Source organism: Budorcas taxicolor, chromosome 12 (genome assembly GCF_023091745.1).
Source record: "Budorcas taxicolor isolate Tak-1 chromosome 12, Takin1.1, whole genome shotgun sequence".
In the NCBI taxonomy this organism is placed as follows: domain Eukaryota; kingdom Metazoa; phylum Chordata; class Mammalia; order Artiodactyla; family Bovidae; genus Budorcas; species Budorcas taxicolor.
Window position 1 is genome coordinate 15,013,634 of NC_068921.1, and position 21,068 is coordinate 15,034,701.

The 21,068-nt window shown below is 43.0% G+C and overlaps 1 protein-coding gene across 2 annotated transcripts in view; it reads right to left on the minus strand.

Annotated features, from left to right (window-relative positions):
- The window catches only part of TSC22D1 (TSC22 domain family member 1), a 123,831-nt gene extending 104,450 nt beyond the window's left edge, over positions 1 to 19,381 (minus strand). Inside the window, exons 1-2 of one of the 2 annotated variants that reach the window (XM_052650206.1) lie at positions 16,586 to 19,381; positions 16,179 to 16,222 (exon numbers count right to left, since the gene is read on the minus strand). In XM_052650206.1, coding sequence (XP_052506166.1) covers positions 16,179 to 16,222; positions 16,586 to 19,045 — 2,504 coding nt within the window. In that variant the 5' untranslated portion in view covers positions 19,046 to 19,381. Of the gene's footprint in view, positions 1 to 16,178 lie in introns of both variants that reach the window. The other variant, XM_052650205.1, reaches the window with a different exon arrangement.
- Positions 19,382 to 21,068: the final 1,687 nt, after the last annotated feature.

Below are 21,068 nucleotides of genomic sequence, written 5' to 3' on the forward strand. Positions count from 1 at the left end.
TAGAAATACAATTAATTGTACAAGATGTGAAAATTACTGACTTTTAGCAGCTTTGGCTATTTCATATTACTGGAAAGTGAAATTATGGAACATGTGAATAAGATTTGTACTATATTATTAAATGATAAATTACTACTATATCCTTTAAGATCTACTTTAAGATAAGATATCCTTTAAGATATCCTTTACTGTTAACTACAATTTTAAAAAATTCCAATTGTTTTCTATAGTTCCACTGTTTATAAGTGAATCAGGAAAATATAAAAATTAAGGAAAGCAGCTTTACTATAAGACATATGAATTAAAAGAATAACTAATGCAACTGTCTAAGACTTAAAAATAATACTCTCCTAGGTTAATGAGCAAAAAAGACTAGTAAACCTTTTTTTTAACTTAATATTAAAATGTTCATGTAAATTAATAATTTTTATTCCAATAATAATCATACAATGTGAACATAAGCTGTCACTGTACAAAATTAAAGATCTGAGTCACAAAGTGCTATTGTAATTGGATTAGAGTTTTCTATTTTGAAAAGTACTGTAATTTGATCACATGAAACAAAAAATAATCTGAAGTATCAATAGCTTATAAGCTTGTATTTAAAGCTCACTGAGATCAATACAAGGCTACCCATCTGATCTATAAAATGTTTGTCATAAAACTACCTCTATATCAATTTATTTTTCAGAAACTGGATTCCACTTAAGCAGATTTTCTAATTAAAGGCTTATTCTTTAGCAAAAACTTGGAACTTTAATTTTGAGCAGAAAATGCTTTCAAACGTATTAAGAAAAAAACAAAATTAAGATTGAGAGGATCATTTGAAATACCAGTCACTGTACCACTCAATAATGAAGAACCATCAGGAAGTGTATAAGGCCAAAGAGCTCCATACTCATACGCTAAAGACTGCTTTTTTGGTGGCCTGCACTTGTGCTTTTTTTTCCAAATTTTAAACTTTTTATTAGTGAAAGTGAAGTCACTCAGTCGTGTCCAACTCTTGCGACTCCATGGACTGTAGCCCACCAGGTTCCTCCATCTATGGGATTCTCCAGGCAAGAATACTGGAGTGGGTTGCCATTTCCCTCTCCAGGGGATCTTCCCAACCCAGGGATCGAACCCAGGTCTCCTACACTGCAGGCGGACTCTTTATAATCTAAGCCACCAGGGAAGCCCTTTTATTGGTATAGCTAATTAACAATGTTGTGGCACTTTCCGGTGAACAGCAAAGGGATTCAGCCATACATATACATGTATCCATTCTCTCCCAAACACCCCTCGCATCCAGGCTGGCACATTACATTGAGTAGAGTTCCATGTGCTATATAATAGGTCCTTGTTGGTTATCCATTTTAAATATAGCAGTGTGTGCATGACCTGCCCAAACTCCCTAACTATCTCTTCCCCCAGGCAATCATAAGCTCCTGTTCTAAGTCTGGGTCTGTTTCTGTTTTGTAAATAAGTTCATTTGTATCAATTCTTTTTAGATTCCAGGTATAAGGGATGTCATAGGATATTTCTCCTTCTCTGACTTACTTCACTTGTTATGATGACACTCCCTAGGTCCAAAATAGTATTAAGTATCAATACTACTGGCCCTCCCCATCTGTGGATCCCACATCCTCGGATTCAACCCACCAGAGAATGGCCGAATCCATGGATATGGAACCCACAAAGACAGAGAGCCAGAGTGGTACATGCTCTGGAATCAAATCACCTAATGGAATACTAGCTCCATCACTTAGTAGTTATGTGACCAACTTCCTTGACAATATTTTACCTGTAGGAGTATGTCAGCCAATAATATAGTGAAAGAAATTTTAGAATCATCTGTCATACAATCCTCAGGTCCCCTATGAATTTATCATCAACCTTATACAAATTTACCAAAAAAAAAAAAAAACTTAAAGAAGTTGCTACTTCATATATTCTTTACCTTCAGTAAATATTACACATACTTGATACTGGGGCTTCCTAGGTGGCTCCAGTGGTAACGAACCCACCTGCCAATGCCAGAGACATGAGACGGGTTTGATCCCTGGATGGGCTGATCCCCTGGAGGAGGGAATGGCAACCCACTCCAGTAATTCTTGCTGAGAGAATCCCATGGACAGAGGAGCCTGGCAGGCTACGGTCCACAGGGTCGCAGAGTTGGATAAGACTGAAGCACCTGAGCACACACCCAAGTATGCTTGTTCCTAAAAGGACTGGGAAGAGGGGATATATGCATACTTACAGCTCATTCACACTGCTGTACGGCAGAAACCAAGACAACATAGTAAAGCAATATCCCCCATTTAAAAATAAATTTTAAAAAAGGACTGGGATCCAGTTTAATATTTGGTTTATTACTATGGGATTCAAGAATGGAGGCAGCAAACTAGTTAAGATACCTAGCTTGGACTCTCCCTACACCTCCTCATTCTAGATCTACCCTTCCTCCCTAGAATCTCAAAACAGGTAAATTCCTAATAAGATATATATCCAGTTGTACAAACATAAATCCTGATGTTACATAGGAGGATAACTGGTAAGTAATGTTTGATAGATCCCGAAAGAAGAGAATAACACAGTGAAAATGAAGAACAGCTTAGGAATCAGTGAAACCCCTTATGTTAAGATTCTATGATATCATGGAATATCCACCAAAGACAAAAGATAAGGCTCCATGCTTGACTCTGGAAGAGAAGTTAAGATCAACTGTAAGTGATCAAGCCTTTTAAAACAGGACAAGAAGGAAAGACTCAGACATGTGATGGCTCATTAGCACCTGATCAGCAGACAGCACTGGAGCCAAAACCAGAGATTTACTCAATTCACCTCATCACCTTGCACCCCAAACAATACAGCTGAAAAAACAAAATTCAAGCAAAAAAAGGTTAACAAAAAAGTAGCATTTTTTCCAAAATAAATTTAATAAGGTAAGTTTCACTGAATCAGTTCAGTTCAGTTACTCAGTCATGTCTGACTCTTCGTGACCCCATGGACTGCAGCACGCCAGGCTTCCCTGTCCATCACCAGCTCCTGGAGCTTACTCAAACTCATGTCAATCGAGTTGGTGATGCCATCCAATCATCTGAACCTCTGTTGTCCCCTTTTCTCCTCCCGCCTTGAATCTTCCCCAGCATCAGGGTCTTGTCCAAAGAGTCAGTTCTTCGCATCAGGTGCCCGAAGTATTGGGAGTTTCAGCTTGAGCATCAATCCTTCCAACACCATCTCTCAAAAGTAAATTTTAAAATAGGAGAGTATTTCCCTCAATAAAGAATCCTAGTCATTGTTGAAAATAGCACACCAGAAGGATACAACCAAGAAAACAAAACTACATTAAAAGCATAAGCAAATACCTCCTTATGAAAGAAAGTGGTTGTATTATCCATTCCTAAAATAGAGATTTAAAACATCTAAAATGAGAAATCAGCTTTGATACAATTATTTGATTCACTGCATTGAAAAGATGATAAAAATATTTTAAAGAAAAAACTGAGGGGGAAATATTATAACAAAATATCCAAATTAGTAGGTATCTACACAATACCTTAAACTGATAGGTAACTGACATGCCATTTATTCATCAATAATTTCACTAATATAAATATAAAATTATATAAAAATATATACAGTATGATATATATTTTATAATATATAAAATATAAAAATCATTGATAATTACTTAAACCATAGCATGTATTAGGGACTTTTTAGTACTGAAAATATTCTCTGTAATATCTGTCTGTAGAGGCCTAACATTTATTTATAACACATTCTGAATTTCTTACAGAAGACTCTGACTAGGAAAATGTGAAGCACTTCCCTTATTTGAGAATGGGAAAAAAAAGCAACATAGAGCAGCATATTAAACAGTCCATGGTTAAATGATACAATGGTGGCAAATACAACTAAAAATACCATCTCTTTATACTTATCCATAGCTCAGTAATTAACACCATTTGGAATTTATTCAGGTTCATGCTTCCTTAAAATAATATACAAAACATAACCTAACTTTCAACTAGTGAACATTCAATACGGTATCAAATTTCTCTGGGGTTTTCTTAAAATTTCCAACTCCGACTTTGCTGTCAGGTTATGAACTGCTACTTTCTTACTGTCATCCTACATGCGCCCCTTCCCCTCCCCTCATCTCCTTTAACATGACAGAGCTAGTAAAAGTCCAAAAAAGGACCAGAGATACCATGCAAGAAGAGGAAACAAACAAAACAAAACAAAAAACCACAGAGCTTTATTTTATGATGGCAATTTCAAGCAGTTTTGGAAGCCAGAGCTGTGTTCTTAAATGATTAAGTTACCCACTCTGGATACGTGGAGTGTTACCGTGTGTGGACTGGGTCCTTACCTTCTTAGCTTTCCTAATGAGGCCAAGGTCACTGGTTCAAACCATTATCTCATATTGCAACCAAAAAGAGAATGTGCCTCTATCTTCATCAGCGATGGAAAAGGAATTACTGAACTTCTCATACCCCATTAAGAAAGGAAGCAACGAGACATCCAAAGTAAGGATGTGTTTCCTAAAACACAGCATTGATCAGGCCACTACACGAACACAAGAAGGGCCCTCCATTCCAAGCCCAATTAAGTCCAAACTTGGCAACCCTGCCTTTAAGGCTTTTCAAAGTTAGCCTCATCTGCCATGTTCTTGTATACAGACACTATCTCCTACCAACTCAGACTATGTCCTGTGTTCTTTTCTATAAAACACTCTCCATACCATGAGCCTTTTGGGCTGTTTTCTCTGCTAATGTGACTTATATTACAACCCCCACAGCTATCAAAGTTCTCTCAAAAGCATGTGATCTTTACATTCTGTCTCTCACCACAGCTTTAATAATATCTCTCATGACACACCATATCCTACCTTGTCATACTTTTCCCGTTTACTGGTTTTCTATCTCAAGTCATTCCCTAAAATCTTTCCAGAAGCTTGCAAAAATAGATGTAAATATTACAAGATAAAATAAATTATAAATGGGTAAAAAAACTAACACAAAGGACCAAAAATAGGAGAAGAGTAATATATATTGAATCTGTTACCTGTTATCTCTTCCTTTCATGTGTGTGTGTGTGTGTGTATATATTTATTTATTCTTAAATTCAACTGCAGGCTCTCCTTAAGGATATAAATAGTGCTATGTATATACACGTAAATAAATTACATCCTTTCAAATACCCAGGAGATTCTGTAATCTAAGGACTATTTTAAAGTGTCCTCTTAAAAAAGCATATACCTTTGTATGTGTGAAGTCGCTCAGTCGTGCCTGACTCTGCGACCCCACAGACTGTAGCCTACCAGGCTCTTCCGTCCATGGGATTTTCCAGGCAAGAGTACTGGAGTGGGTTGCCATTTCCTTCTCCAGAGGATCTTCCCGACCCAGGGATCGAACCCAGGTCTCCCGCATTGCAGGCAGACGCTTTACCATCTCAGCCACCTTGTATACCCACACATATATGTGCATATTCCCAAACTTTTGAAATGGCAAATGAAAATGAAAAAAGGCACTAACATACAAAGGAATAAGTTTTGTGGCACTTTAGATGTCAATAAAATAATCAAATTACATTTACTGTCAATGACAGCCTTAATGTTTTTGTCACTTTAAATAAATCTATACCATTTCCTTTTTGGTAGAGACTCTTGCCTGGAAAATTCCATGGATGGAGGAGCCTGGTGGGCTACAGGCCATAGGGTCACAAAGAGTCGGGACACGACTGAGCAACTTTTCACTCACTAGGAGTGCTCAGGGGATAGGAAGAAATAATTTCATCTCTTTCCAGTGCCTGGAAGAAACTGGCAATGGACTCTGGTTAGTACGCAAAGAAAGCACCTATGATCAATAATGTAAAGAACCCATCCTAGATATTTAGTTCACAGTTACTTGGATTTCCTTCCACTACTAAATATATTTAGGACACATCTGCTTTGGATTACAAACACAGATAAAACCTATGGAGACATTAAACTGCCAAAATCGTACCTGAAGGTTAGAACCACTTATCCTTCAGATCTTTAAAACTGCAGCTATAAATCAATAGCTTTTCTGGAAAATCAGGGTTGTCTTTTTCCTTTTTGACATAAGAGAAATGAAACATTGCTTTGAGGGAGGAGAAGCTAGAAAAGTGAATACAGTATTTTTATAAGTTGAGAAATTTGCTAACCAAAGGGTTCCTGAACTGAATCATCTTACAATGAACACTACAATCCCCCTAATTTCCTCCTTTCATTAAGACTGCCTTAAGACAACTTTAAGACTGCTATGACTCAAGAGCACATAATCTATCTCAAATGGTTTTATTAAACCCTTGCCCCACAAAAATAATACAAGAGTAAGGTTTTATTACTATCACCACTAGAAATATATCATACCCATATGATAGCAAAAATGTAATGCTAGATATCATTTCAACTGTACATCTATATGTTGTTTGACCAACTAGTCAATATGCGGCTTGTTGACATGGAGATATACACTAACCCTAATAACCAAAGAAATTAGGTAACTAGGAGAGCTGAGAGAGAATAAAGTCTCATCAACAGTGAGCAATTTTATAATCAATCCATCCATCTACAATTACTCAGAAAAAGAATACTCAGACACGTACACTGAGTACCAGGAGCTCCTCGTCTAGGTAGTAAATCAGTATTATAAAAATAATCTGGGCCGCCTGGAAAAACAAGATGCTATCTCATCTGTCTTACCCCCAGGAAGCTGAGAGTACTCTTTACTCTATGGCTCCATGGATGAGAAAAGGCAATACCATTCACCACGATCTAATCCTTGAATAGAATCAAGCCACAGTGAATCTTCTCCCCAGTAAACACAAATACAGTTTTAAGCCACACAGCCAGTTTTAACACCAGTATGTTCACAGAAGAATATGAAAACCTTTAAAGACTCTCAGAACTAGCCTCTGATGACCCCTGAACTACAACAGATTTTGTATTTTCCCTTCTGTTTTTAATAACCCCAATCTTAAAAGGGCTCATCTCTTAACTTTTTTACTCCCATTTAATATCCATATATAATCAATTAAACTTATTGCTAATTCTAATCACTGCTTCATATTTTTCATGATTCTTTGCCCTTAACAGAAACCATAACTTACTAGTTTAGTAACAAGTAACTACATTGACCATAAGCAAAACAGAGTGATTAGGAATTTTAAACAAGTAATTAACTCAATGCTTACTACACTAACAAAGGAAACTCTTAATACAAACAAGTGGCATTTTGCCAGTTAAACGTTTATATTTTAAACAGCTGAAACTGCTAAGAACTTTCAAGGTAATACTTAGATATTCAAGAATCATTTATGCTAAAGAGTGAACCAGTCAAAAGGAGATAAAGAAAAATACTGATACAATGTAGAAATAAATGGGTTTAAGTTGGAGAACTCATCATAAACATACATAAACAAAACATATGTGCAAAAATAAACAGAGATGCTTGTTAAAAGCAAGTAAGCATTGCTTTTTTGCTCATAAACACAAAAAAGTAATCAATCAATCCTCAATCAACTCTCTCTCAATCACCTCTACTAAAGGAGAAAATAGTGTTATCACATGATGTATCAAGAACTTATTTACCTTTCAAGTATGTCATAATAGTGTTTTTAAAAAGAAGTTGTCCTTATGCCAACATTAAATTTTTTTTCACTTGTTAAGCAGATTTTTACTGAGTACCTACTGTCAGATACCAACATATACTTTGTATATATAGTAGCAAACCAAAAACTTGTTTGTGAAGCTTAAAATCAAACAGATAATCATACACAAATTAAAGGCTGTACTAAGCACTATAATATAACAAGGTGATTTTAAACAGTGTTAACAAAGAATCTAAGTTTAGACTGGTGTATCAGAGAAGGCCTCTTAAGGTGACAGTGAGGCTTTAGGGAGGAAAGGAGGAAAGATGACATAGAACACGTTCTGGCTAAAAGAACAGCCCAAGCCAAAGCCCGGAGGAGAGAGCAAGTAAGGATGACAACCTGAGGATCTGAAAGGAGGCAGATGGGACTCAAAAAGTGAGGGGAAGGAGCATATGAAGCCAGAAGGGAGCAAAAGCAAAATGGAATCACCTTAAAAGAAACGGAAAGGCTTTAGGGATTTGGGACAAGTGAGTAACTGAAACAGATTTCCATTTTAAGAATGTCATTCTGACTACAAGACATAAAATCAGAGAAAGGCAAGAATGTATGCAGAAAGTTGGTGAAGAAGCAACGGCAGTACTTTTTAAGAGTTGAGTATGTTATCTTAGGCTAGAGTTGTGGCAACAGAGATAGCGAAAGAAAAGATAAATTCAAGATATATTTAGAAAGTAATGGTCAGAATGTAGAGCGTGAGAGAAAGGAAACTATCAAGAAATAACTCAGGCTCCTAAAGTGAAGAACTAGAATGAGAAGTAACATTTATTAAAATGAGGGTGACATACATTTGAGAGGTCAAGTAATAAGGAGGTTAAGGTTAAGATCTGTTGAGACTGAGAGGCTGTGAGAACGCAAGTAGAGGTAACATTAAGGCAAAGGACCACATCAGTCTAGAGCTAAGAAGAAAAGTGTGGTCTAGGGATATGCATTCAGAAGTTTAGAGCATACAGATCACATCTGAAGCCACAGAACAGCCAACTACCTAGGGAAAAGGGAGGGGATGGGAAGAGGACACAAACCCAAAGAAACTCCAACGATGAGTCTGATAGAAGAGCTGAACTGAAAGTAAAAGAGAATGGGTGCTTCAAGGAAGGAAAACAAAGCTCAACTAGACCTAATGAGAGGTCCAGTAAGATTTTCGGGTCTAGCTGATAGGTAAGGAAGAAGTGAAGGGTTGGGGATGCGAGCCTAGGAAAAATGTCAACCTGGAATCCAAAACTCAGTACAGACAGATCACTCTTTTAAAATAACATAAACATCCTTTATCATTTTCCCCCTCGTGTCATTTCTTTTAATAAGCCACTAAAGCATATTCTTACCATGACATAGTCAACCCTAAAGGCACAGTGACACAGCAAAAATCAACCACTATGGCTCAGATAATGCCACACCAGAACAGGGCATGCTCTGCAGTTTCATATTTTTAAATTGAAGTTTCTAAACAAAAAATAAAATCGATTTGCTTTGCAATACTGAAGTCAATGTTACAAAGACAGAATTTAGATTAGAAAATTAAAATGGTTTTCCTGAAAAGATAATTTTCATACAACTTTCCCCCAAAATGTTAAAACTAATTCAGCTAACATTTGTCTGTCTACTGTATTTTCCGGGTACATCACTCTTATGACTCTGCCCACTTTTTTCCTCATCAAAGGGTCACAGGTAAATGCTGATATGTTCTAAGGCAATTCCATGATTTGTACTAAGACACAAATCAACGAGGCCTGCCTTCTTTCGGGTTTTCAGCCACTCTAATATTCCTTAAGGGCTTACCTCATGTTGGCTTTATGAGCAGTAGAAACAGCACCAGATTCTGAGTTGGAAAAACGACTTTTAATCCTTACTCTGCTTTACTGTTGTGTGTGTAACCTTACACAACTCACTCGGTTTCTCTAATAAACCAAATAAGCTTCTGTTTATGCACCAGTATATTAGAAAAAACTTAATTCACAAGGTTGTTTAGTGATTAAATGCGATAATACGTATTAACTGAATCTAATCCTAACATTTTAAATCACTTCTGTGAACTAAAATACCAAGTTATATGCCATTCTTATTTCTGCTGAATATAAGCCAAGCAATTCCACTCAAAATTTATGTACTAATTACAGATCAAATCTTGGAGCATGAATCATTAAAATTAGCATCCTTCTTCAGATTTAATAGCATAGCATTCTACAACTGAAATAGACGTGTAGTTAAACACATTTATTTTACACTCCTTTCCTAAAAACCTCACTAAAAATGACAGAAAAGGAATTTTTAAGATATAAAAAGCCATGAGCTCACAAAAATTGAGAGAATGGGTGAAAAGACAATAGCAACAAAAATTTGGAAGCTGGAAAGCAGATGGTTGAGTGACAAATGACTTAGCAAACACTAGGAAATCAAATCTTTAGCAAACAGTGGGGAAAGCCAAGAACAAACCCAATTTAAACTGTAAAATCCCCAAAAGACTCAGGAATTGGCAGTACCACATACATCTGAAGTGGGATGTGGGGGAGAGAGAGTGCTAAAATAAGAAAGATTGTTTAAAAGTCTGTTTAAGAAGCAACCAGCCCCACAGATACCAACCACCCCTCCCCAACCCCAACAAAAAACTGAAAATATATTGTCTAGTGAATATAAAACACAAGATCCTGGGACTGAGAAAACGAGGCACAGCAATATGCAGGAGAGCATACCGAAAACAAGCTGACTGAGTGAAGAAACACATACGGAGGTGCCCGGACAGGTTACCATAGAGTGAAGCTAACAAAACCTCTCAGAATTTCAAATCAGCATTTTACTCCCCTACTCTCACACACAACCACCACCTAAGGAAAGGCTGTAACACAAAAGATAAAGACCAAACAAATAAAAACTATGAGAGTAAAAAATGGAGGACACAGATCACACATGGAGAAGAAACCCTAATGAAAAAAAAAAAAAAAAACAAAAAACTAATACTTACACTCAGCTAAGAGAAAGTACAATTGCTACTAGAACAGGATAGATACTATTCACAAGGACCAAAGACAAAAGCTCTTGGAAATTTAATATATGATAATTATGATAATAGATGAAAACTCAACAGCAGTAGAGCAAAAGAAAATGATGAAAAACAGCAAAGAAAATATGAGAAAGTCAGAAGATTGGTCAAGAAGGTCTATCATCCCAATAAAAGGAATTTGAGAAAGAAAAGAGAAATCGGAAAGAAATAATCAACAACCTCATTCAAGAAAAAGTCCCAAAACTAAAAGGCGTTTCCAGACTGAAAGGGCACACCAAGTATTCAGCACCCTGAATGAAAAGAAATCCACATAACGAACCCTCACTGTTAAATTTCAGAACGCTAAAAACAGATACACTCTTAAAAGCTTTCAGAGATTTAAAAAAATGAGAGAAGGGAAGAAAACAGAATAAATAAGAGGACAGGGGTAAAAAAGGAAAAACAAAACACACACAGGCCACATGTAATATCTGTAAGCCATCAGAACAGCTTCAAACTTCCCAAAAGCAACATGGAAGCTAGAAAGCTATGGAGCAAAATTATGAAATAATACACTTTCCAATCCAATATCCTTTACCTAACTGTATAAGGGTAATATAAAGCCATTTTAAAATATCGAGCAAGCCAAGGAAGAATACGACGTGGGTCACTGAAAAATGCAGCCCCAACCACAGCACCCCACAATATTAGTAAGTCTAAAAGGCAATTAGTCCAGAATGAAGATCAGAGAAATACGAGAGACTTCCTCAGAAAGATAAAAGAGGTAACAATACCTGATATGTCTGAACATCTCCAGGGACATATGATGAAACGCTGAGTCAGTGATTACTACAGAGAAAACTAAAGCGGCAGGGAGGCGTGGAGACAATGATTTCCAGCCAGATCAGCCTATGGAAAAGCTAACAGTCAACAAGTCACACTGAGAACTGCTTATCAGCTCTTAAGTCTCCTACATTTAAGTACACCCAGAAGATCAAGAATTGCCAGACATCTGAGGAGAGGCTCTATCACAAAAGGTTAAGCCCAAAACCCAAAAAAATGGGAAGAAAGGCAACCTGGAGGAAACAGATGATGATGGAGGAAAACTTGGGGTAAGGGAACCCACTACTAACATTTGTAAATGTTAAACAATACACAGAAATATACATACAAGTATACTATACATACTAGATGGCTGGGATAGGAGGAAGGCAAGTGCAGGACATTAGACAGGCTAGGAAAAGTTATATTTTACAAGAAAACTGAATAATCAACAGTGATGCAATCGTAACTATTAAGATGAAGGGGGGACCAGGAGGAAGTAGGACCAGCTGAGCAGATCATGACAAAGTTAATCTTCATTTTCTACCCAGGAAGTTACTAAAGCCAAAAACAAAAGCAAGTATTTGTATCTAACACATACTTATACAAAGCAAACCTAAAGGAAATCAACTTTGAATATTCATTGGAAGGACTAATGCTGAAGCTCCAAGATTCTGGCCACCTGATGGGAAGAGCCAACTCATTGGAAAAGACCCTGATGCTGGGAAAAATCGAAGACAAAAGGAAAAGAGGGCAGCAGAGGATGAGATGGTTAGACAACATCACTGACTCAATGGACCGTAATTTGAGCAAACTCTGGGAGACAGTGAAGGACAGGGAAGTCTGACATGCTACAGTCCATGGGGTTGCAGAAAATTGGACACGACTTAGCAACTGAACAGTAATATAGAGCATATGAGTTAGAGACATTTCAAAGGACTTTCCAAATTCATTTCATTCTTACAAAATCCTATGCGGTAGGTAGATACTATTCTCCCCACTTTCTAAAGTGAGCAAACTGAGGCACAGAGAGGTTAAGCAGCTGGTGAACGACAGAGAGGGTGGCTCAGACTTAAGCAGTCCACTCTCCTAACCACCTGGCTGCACTGCACGGCGAGTAGTAATACAGGCGGTTATTTAGAGACTAGGAGATAAATATCACAATCGTCATCTCCAAGAGGTGAAAGTGACTGCTTCCAGGGAAATAAAGAGGGCAGGAAGCTTTTGTTTGTTTTGATAAGCACGCAAACTATTTGGCTCTTTAAACTGGGCAGGTACAACATAAATAAAAATTAGATCTTATAATCCAGTATTTCACAGTTAAAGTATTTTATCTCATGCAACCATCCTAAGAAGTTGGCAAAAATGAGTATTACTCCTATTTGATAAGAAAACTCAAATTCCTCATTAATATCTATTTGAGGAACTACTCTATATACAGGTACTGTATTTAGAAGATAAATATCAATTTACCTTAAGGTATGAAATTTCTTTTCATTTTGTGGCATTAAATTATATGATCCTGAATCTCCAACAGTTATGCTTAAGGTGAGAGACAATACAAGTTTTAAACGACACAAAAGGCAAAGAAAGGTCTGCTCATTAATTCTTTCAAAAAACACTTAGCTCTTGCCCTTGAAGAATTCACGGTCTTGTGGGGAAAATGGGTAAACGTAATTTTAATTGAATGTGCACAGTGCCTTGAATAGAGGACCACTAAAAAGGGCTAAGGCAAACATTTCTTGAGGAGAATGCTACAGAGGGAACATCTGAGCTGAGTCTTAAAGGTTGAATGGAAGTTTGACCAATTTCACAGAAGAGGCTGTATTAACAATCACAAAACACTGAAAACATCAGTGTGAAATACCTGCATCTTCCCTGTGTTGTGACAGTAAGTTCACATTAAAGGCTAACCTAAGACATTACGTGTTTTGTTTGCTAGCCACCCAGTTGTGTCCAACTCTTTGCAACCCCGTGGATTGTAGCCCACCAGGCTCCTAGTCCACAGAATTCTCTAGGCAAGAATATGGGAGTGGGTAGCCATTCACTTCTCCAGGGGATCTTCCCAACCCAGGGACCAAACTCAGGACTCCTGCACTGCAGGCAGATTCTTTACCATCTGAGCCGCCATGGAAGACATTAAGACATTAAGACCTTTTTAATGAGAATGATTTTTTTTTTAAAGATCATACATAATCTTAAGGCCTGATCATGTTTTCTAATCTTTATAGTCTCTGCCAGTAGCCAACACCAGTAGACACGTGTTACCAACATTTTAAAATTTACCGTGTGTCAATATTATTTCAAAAGATGACTAAAGAACAGCCAATCTTCATGTATCCTACCACCTAAAAGTTTTATTGCTAATGTGTTTTCTAAGTCATAACACCGACATTACAATGTATCCTTTTCTCCCATGAGATCCATAGGTGAAGCCCAGAAGACACAAACGACACAGAAACATGGGAAGAAAAAGGTAAAAACAATTTTTTAAATCATTATCACTTAACAATTTTTTTTCCAAACTACAGTGATAATCTGCAGTAAAATGCCAAGAAAATAATACACAAATTTACCAGATCTGAACTTTACAGCTATTTTAGGGGTCATTTTGATATTACAGAATTTAAAGGATGTTAACAAAAGCTCAAATATGTGGTTAATTCAAAACAGGTACAGTCAACTCAAGTTACTGTACACCAATATTGAATCATATTTCTCAGTATCTGTTTTGCCCCTTTAATTTCAAACCATTCTACATAATTTGCCCCTAATTAGTCCTCATCTCAGCTGCTATATGGAAAAATTGATTCTGTTCTAATATCTTAAACTGGGACTCTAGCTCTATAGTTAAAAACCGAATTGTAAGTAGCAACATCTGACTTTAATCGTCTGGAACACCATGTTATGGAAAGCTCTATCATGCCCTACCACCAGGAGGAGAAAACAAAAAGGAAAAAGTCATGCCAGGAGACCACAATGGTAATTAGTAAAAATCATGGCAGGTTTGAATTCAAAGTGTGGTTTTCATTTGTGTATCCACCCATCTTTTACTTCTGTAAATTTAGCATCCACATAATATACCTGTTCTTATAGGGGTTTTACTCAGATCACACTCACTAGATTTAGAAAACCTGAATATCTGAGGTAAGTTAATTATTTAAAATTATAGATGTGTATTAGCATGATTTGATAAATTTAAAGGTTTAGCAATAATTATAATACAACTATTAAGGAAACCACCTCCTAGAAGAGGTCTCTCTTTTAAAGTATAGCCTTGTATACATGATACAGAATACATGTGGCTAGATAACAAGATTCTATACATGACTTAGAAAAATAAGAATCTTCAAAGGCAAGAATTTAAATTATTTCAATTAACCATGCCTTTAGCTTCTATCTTTTAAGTAATTAAAAAAAAAAAAGGCCTCACTGAAACATTTGGCTTTTGTTTTTCTAAAATGGCAATTCTTTTGAAATATGCTCAATTTTTCCAAAGTAAAAATCACAGATATACATTTAGAATGTAAATGTTCCAACTGGCTTAATAAAAGTTCAATCACAAAAATCTCCAATACTAAAATATTTAAGTATCTTTCACATTTATTCCAAGTTCCACAGTGAAAATGAATAGCCTCTGTCAAAACTCCTTGATCAAAACTATTATTTTGATCAAGGTTAGTAAGGCAAATCTGTGAAAAGAACATTCCTTTAAAAATCGACTTAATTTAAAGCCATGTAGTATCATGAGAGATTTCACAACTCTTCTAGCTGGCCAGCTTCAAAGACACAATTTGATTCAAAAAATCACCATATTATTACCAATCCTATTAAGAAAACAATGGTCTAGTAATGTATTTTAGGCTTTCTGTATTTCTCTGGTCAGAGAAGAGAACAAGCGGAGTAGATTAGCAGGAGAACAAAATCAGTTTCATGTCTCTATAAATTCAACCCTCCAAGACATTCTCTTCCTTTACTCTTTAAAACAGCTACCATCTTGATCTACTATGCAAAAGGAAAAACATACTGCATACTACTGTCAAAGATAAACTGGGCTGTTTTTAAGTGTATGCCCCTCCTCCCCCACAAAACACTTTACCATTCCCATTTCTTAACTGCTCAGATAAAACGACCATTAAATAAGTACACAAAAGTCGGTCAATTAGTTTGAGAGCAACCTGTATAACCCAGCTTAGGTCACCTTTCCTATAATATCTGACTAGGAAAAGCAGTAACATGATCTTTTTCAGACTAATAGCAAACACAGTAGAACTTTGGGTCATCCAGTTCAGTGAAGGAGAAACAAATGTGGGAACCACAACCTCCCCTCCTGCCCCCAAGAGATGACCATAATGATTTTAGTAAGTCAAAAGAAGATATGAACTATTAAGCTGGGTTAGCAGAAATTAAGCTTCTGTTCATAATTAATTCTAAAAAACCACCTCGTAAATAACAAAATCGCTTGGGGCTCCCATACCTACTCTTAATGTTCAAAAACTATTTTGTCAAGTATTGTTTACGTTTTACTTGGACCACTTCCTAAGCAGTTTGAAACCATTCCATCACACTCCTGCTCTAGAAAACTTACCAGAAAAATGCTCGTTCACCTCTAAAGAGGAAAAAAGTAGGTAATGCTTTTAGACTAACCCTGTGCATATGCAGTGACTAAATAGAGGAACTCTTGAATCTGTTGAATGCCTGCAGAAACACGGCGTGAGCTTACCTCTCGTCCTCGCCATCCACCAGGGGTGTCGTCAGCGGTAGCACCTTCAACGGGAAAAGAGAAGCAGAGGCTGCAAGGCTGCTGCTACTGCCATCTGAAACTGCTGACACTCCCCCACTGTCACCACTGATGGTCTGAGGTAAGCCAACTAAGGAGGGTTCCGCTGGGCGCCTGGCATCTTCGATTTGGCTTCCAATTGCCTGAGCTAATGATTGTGCGGAGAATTGAACAGAACTGAGTGGTAGCTGTTGTGCCAAAGGCAAATTTATATTAGATGCTAGCAAGGGAGGCTGACTGACACTTTGAACCAAATTACCATTCTGAGTGGCGGGGGCTTGTGCTATATTCTTTGACGGAACCAAGTTTGTCGGGGCAGAAGGCAGTCCAGAAGGACCAGCTGAACTAACCTGATTTGTAACAGAAATACTACTAGCAGAGGGCAAAGGACTAACTGCAGGCAACTGCTTCGAAACCACTCCTGGAGCTACCGACTCGACCCCCTGTGGCTGGGGAGGCACAGGTAACAGGGTACTCTGGGGTGCAATGACCAGTTGCTGAGGAAGGCTTGAAGCGCTGGGCTGAACTCCCTGATGAAGGATCGCAGCTGGAGCAGGTGGCACTATCTGTGAAGACGGAGGAGCACCTTGCTGGATAACTGAAGGTGTGACTTGGGTGGAGGGCTGCTGCAGTGCCGATGGTAGGCTTGTCTGTTGACCAATATTTGCGATTTGACTGCCGGGAGGTACCGCAGCTACTGTCGTGTGAGCCTTGCCAACAGGTTGGCCAGCTGCCCCTGCAGGTTGTGCCTGGACTGCCGCGGGCTGCACTGGGAGCTGGATGCTCTGTGGCTGAGCCATAGGAATCACCGTGGCTCCCACGGCCACCCCTGCAGAAGTGGGCTGTCCAGAGGATACCGCTGTTTGGAGAAGCGGTGAGGGCTGAACATACTCGGAGGCTGGGTTCGGAGTTACTGATGTACCGTGGCTTGGGGCCATCGGAGTGGCCACAGCTGGCGCCGGCTGGCCATATTGTACCTGTTGGGGTGGCGCCCCTGACAGGGGAGCTTGCACTGGGGGGGCCGCCTGGGAATACGGCAGTTGGGGTTGAGCCAGGCTGGCGATGGAAGGCTGCTGACCTAAAGCCGAAGTGACGCCCACCACGCCAACAGGTGACGGCTGAATACCGGCTTGCAGAGGTACTGGTGGAAGACCTGGCTTCGGCTGATAGCCCAGTTCTTGAGACGATAACTGAACCTGCGAGATCTGCGACTGAGAAATACTCTGAGGGATGCTAACTGCTGAAATGCCCTGTGGAGCGGTGCTGCTGAAGTCCATCTGCGGAAGGGCCACCCCTGGAAGGGTCGGGGGCGGCTGCGGCTGCACCGGCGGGGCCGCCAGGGTGCCCATCTCTCCGCTGCCCACACTCTCCGTGTAGTGACTCAGTGTGCTGACGCTGCTGCTCACGGAGCTCCCACTCGTGCTCTCCCTCTCGGAAGTCGCTTCGGTCGTGTTCTGTCTTACACTTTCCACCACCTTATTTACCACCACCCCTTCGGTGGCAGGTACGGCGGCGTTTTCTTTTTCATAGAACTCAGTGCAAGTCCATCGACCTTTTTTGAAAGGCTCAGAAGTAGAATCTAACTTCACGACTCTGAACCTGGACGTGTTAACGGTTGGCTGTTGCTGCTGACTCGAAACGGCCCCCACTGTCATGCCCACTGCTGCACTGGCAGCGCTGTTAAAGGCCGTGGAGGAAGCAATCGTACCATTGCCCATGCCACTCAAGATATTCACATTAACCCCGCTGCTCACTGCAGGCCCGACACTCATACTAGCAGCACTGGGGATACTGCTCACACTTATATTAGCGTTACCAAGCATGCTGCTGGTCACAGGAGGATTAAAACTACCCACAGCAGTGATGTTAACGTTATTCATCGTATTGGTGCCCGTAACAGAATTTATACCTAGGCTGCCGGTAGTACTCGGAGCACGGATACTAGTCATGACAGATGCCGGCGAGCCACTCGATGATACAGCAGAAGTTGGTGCAACTGGCATAACACCGTCAGAGCTTCCCGCGGCGGAGAGTTTTCTGGACACTGGGCTTGAGGGCGGCCCTCCAGGGATGGATGTACTGGCCACACCGGCATGGGATGGATGGTGGTGCCCGTGGTGCAGGTGGTGGCCATGAATGGGATGGTGGTGATGGAGGGGGTGTGGATGAGCACTCCCATTGATCACAACGTTCTGTTGTGGAAGGTGAGGCAAATGAGGCTGAGGAAGGTGGGGCTGGTTAGGAGAGACCGCCCCAGGTGTCTCGGCTTCCTGGAAGTTATTGAGAGTCTCTTCCGAGGAGCTGCGTTCAGGCTCCCCTAAGTCCGTAGCCCTGGAAAGCGACACATCAAGGATCTCGGAAGACGACAGATCTTCCGTATGAGACTCATCCAAGTCGTCGTAGCTCTCCGTGTCCTCTGCGATGCTGTTGTTCGAGCTGATGCTAGCGGAGATCTGAGCCGGGGTCACGCTCGTTATCTGGAAGCCACTTTTCTTTTTCATCTGCGTTCCGCCTGGCGCAAGAGGCTGTGCCTGCAGCTGAGCCTGCGAAAGGAGGTTCAGGCTTTGTGGAGGCGGAGGCTGTGGTCCCGACAGAGAAGATGCTGCAGGAGGCAGCGGCTGGAGCAGCGACGGAGGCGGAAAATCCTCGGCAGATGGGGCACTACTACCGACGCCGGTACCTGCTGCACCGAGAGCTGAGGCGCTGCCCCCGCCGCTGCCCCTTCGAGGGAACATTGCCGGGTGCGCCATCTTCCTAGCACTCATGTCTGCAGCGGCCGCGGCCGCCGTGGACTCGGGCGGCTGGTGCATTGTGTTGGGTACCGGGGCGGGGGGCGGAGAAGGCGAGTGCAATTTCCTTCTGCACCGTAATCTTTGTATTCAAGACGCCGAGGAGGAAAACGGGACCTGACGCTCCGCCCGGCGCGATTCCCCCACCTCCTCCTCCTCCTCCTCCTCAGCCGCAGGCGCCGGCCGTTCCTGCCTTCGAGGGCGAGCTTCGGGAAGGGAGGATGGACGAGGGTGAACGGAGCGGCCAGGGACCCGAAGGGGGGCACCCCTTCAGTCCTTCGCCATCCACTTTCCCCTCTGGCCTCACACCCCCTTTATACTCCGCTTCACGTGGGGTGCGGGGCGGGAGGGAGGGGGTGGGGAGGGGAGCGGGGAGGCGAGGGGAGGGGGGTGGGAAAAGCCAAGAAATGCCCACCTTCTCCGGACAACTCCGGAGCCACCTCCGCCCCTCCTCCCGTCGGCGGCGGCGGCGGCGGCCGCTGCAAAAAGCCTCCCGGTCGCCCTGCACGAAGGCGGCGCCGAGCGAGTGTCGCCTTCCCCTCGCCGCCCCCCAGCGCCGCCGCGGCTGCCGGCGGCGAGCCCCGAGCTCAGTCAGTGTCGCTCAAACCTCCGCTCCCGGCCCCGCCGGCCCGGCTCGGGCCTCCTCCCCCCACGGCCCCGCGGACCCTTTCAAACCCCCTGGGCTCGCGGCGGCTGCTGCTGCTCCGTAAGGAAACGCTGGCCGCGACTGGGGCCGGCGCGGCGAGGCTCGGGCGGCGGGGCGCCCGGTACGGTGAGCCCAGCAACGGGGCGCGGGCGGGCGCGCAGAGACGCCGGGTCCTCGCGGAGCACGGCCGGGGCGCGGCGGCGGCGGTGGCAGCGGGAGCCCAGGGACCGCTCCATCACTGGCAGCCATGGAGCCCGAGCATTTTCCTCCCTCCGGGCAGGCGCCTCAGCTCGGCACACGTCCTCGGGGAGGAAGGGGCCGGCGCCCGAGCCTCCCCGGAGGGCGGCGGGACGTGCGCTGAGGAGCGCCGGCGGTGGTGCGAGCCGCTTCGTCCTTGTCCTCCGCAGCCGGTTGGTCCTCTCACCCCCGCTGCTCCCGCGGCCCGGGCGGGAGGGGGCCGCAGGCGACGGCGACTCCTCTCTCGGCGGCGTTGGTGGCCAGACGGGGCTGGTGCAGCGACTGCAGCCGACGCCGTTCAAAGGAACGAGAGGTGGGGTTTGGTCGGTGTCGGCGAACGGGGCGGGTGAGTGGGTGGGTGCCGAGGGAGGGCGGCGGGCGAGGAGGGGGCTGTGGTGGTTGTTACTAGTGCTCTTCTCCGGCTCCGCCGTATCCCCCGGTCTCTCGCGGCATCGGGAGAGGAGGGACCAGCGCCCGAGCGCAGGAGGAGGAGGAGGGGCGACCGCGGCGAGAGGAGGCGGAGGCGGCGGCGGCGGCGGCGGCGGGAGGGGGCCGGCTGAGGAGAAGGAGGGAAGATGGCGTCTGCGCATGCGCCCCGGCGCCGCAGACATAAAGCCGGGTCTGGCGGTAGAAGGAGGCGGCGGCGGCGGGTCTTCGGGCCTCGCCGAGCGCCGGGTGTCCCGGCGGAAATTGCCGAAGGTTGACTGAGGCGCCGGCGGTGGGGGGGTGGGGAATTTCGGCCGCGGGGGAGAGAATCCGGGTCGGCCCATAGCGGGCTGGGGCGGGGCGCGCGCGCCTGTTAGGCGTGTCCACTCCTTTTTCCACACGCGGCCGGCGCGCGCGCGGGCACGCGGCGGGCGGAGGGGCCCGCGGAGGCCGCCGGGTCCCCGGGGCTCGGGTGTCCGCGCCCCGGGTGGTGTGTCCCCCGCCAGCCCCCGCCTGTGGAATGGGTAATGAGGCTTTTCTCCGCAGCAAAAGCATCACGAGTTTCAGTTCCCAGGAGTCCGCCGCCGCCACGACATGAGTCAGGCGTTCCTCCTAGGCGCGCGGCTGGGCCCTCCTCTTCGCCTCGCCGCACCTGGGCTTGCCCCCCGGGCCGCGCCGCCCTCGCCGGCTCCGAGGGTACCCCCGAGCCGCGGGGTCCGCGGAAGGCCGGTGGCT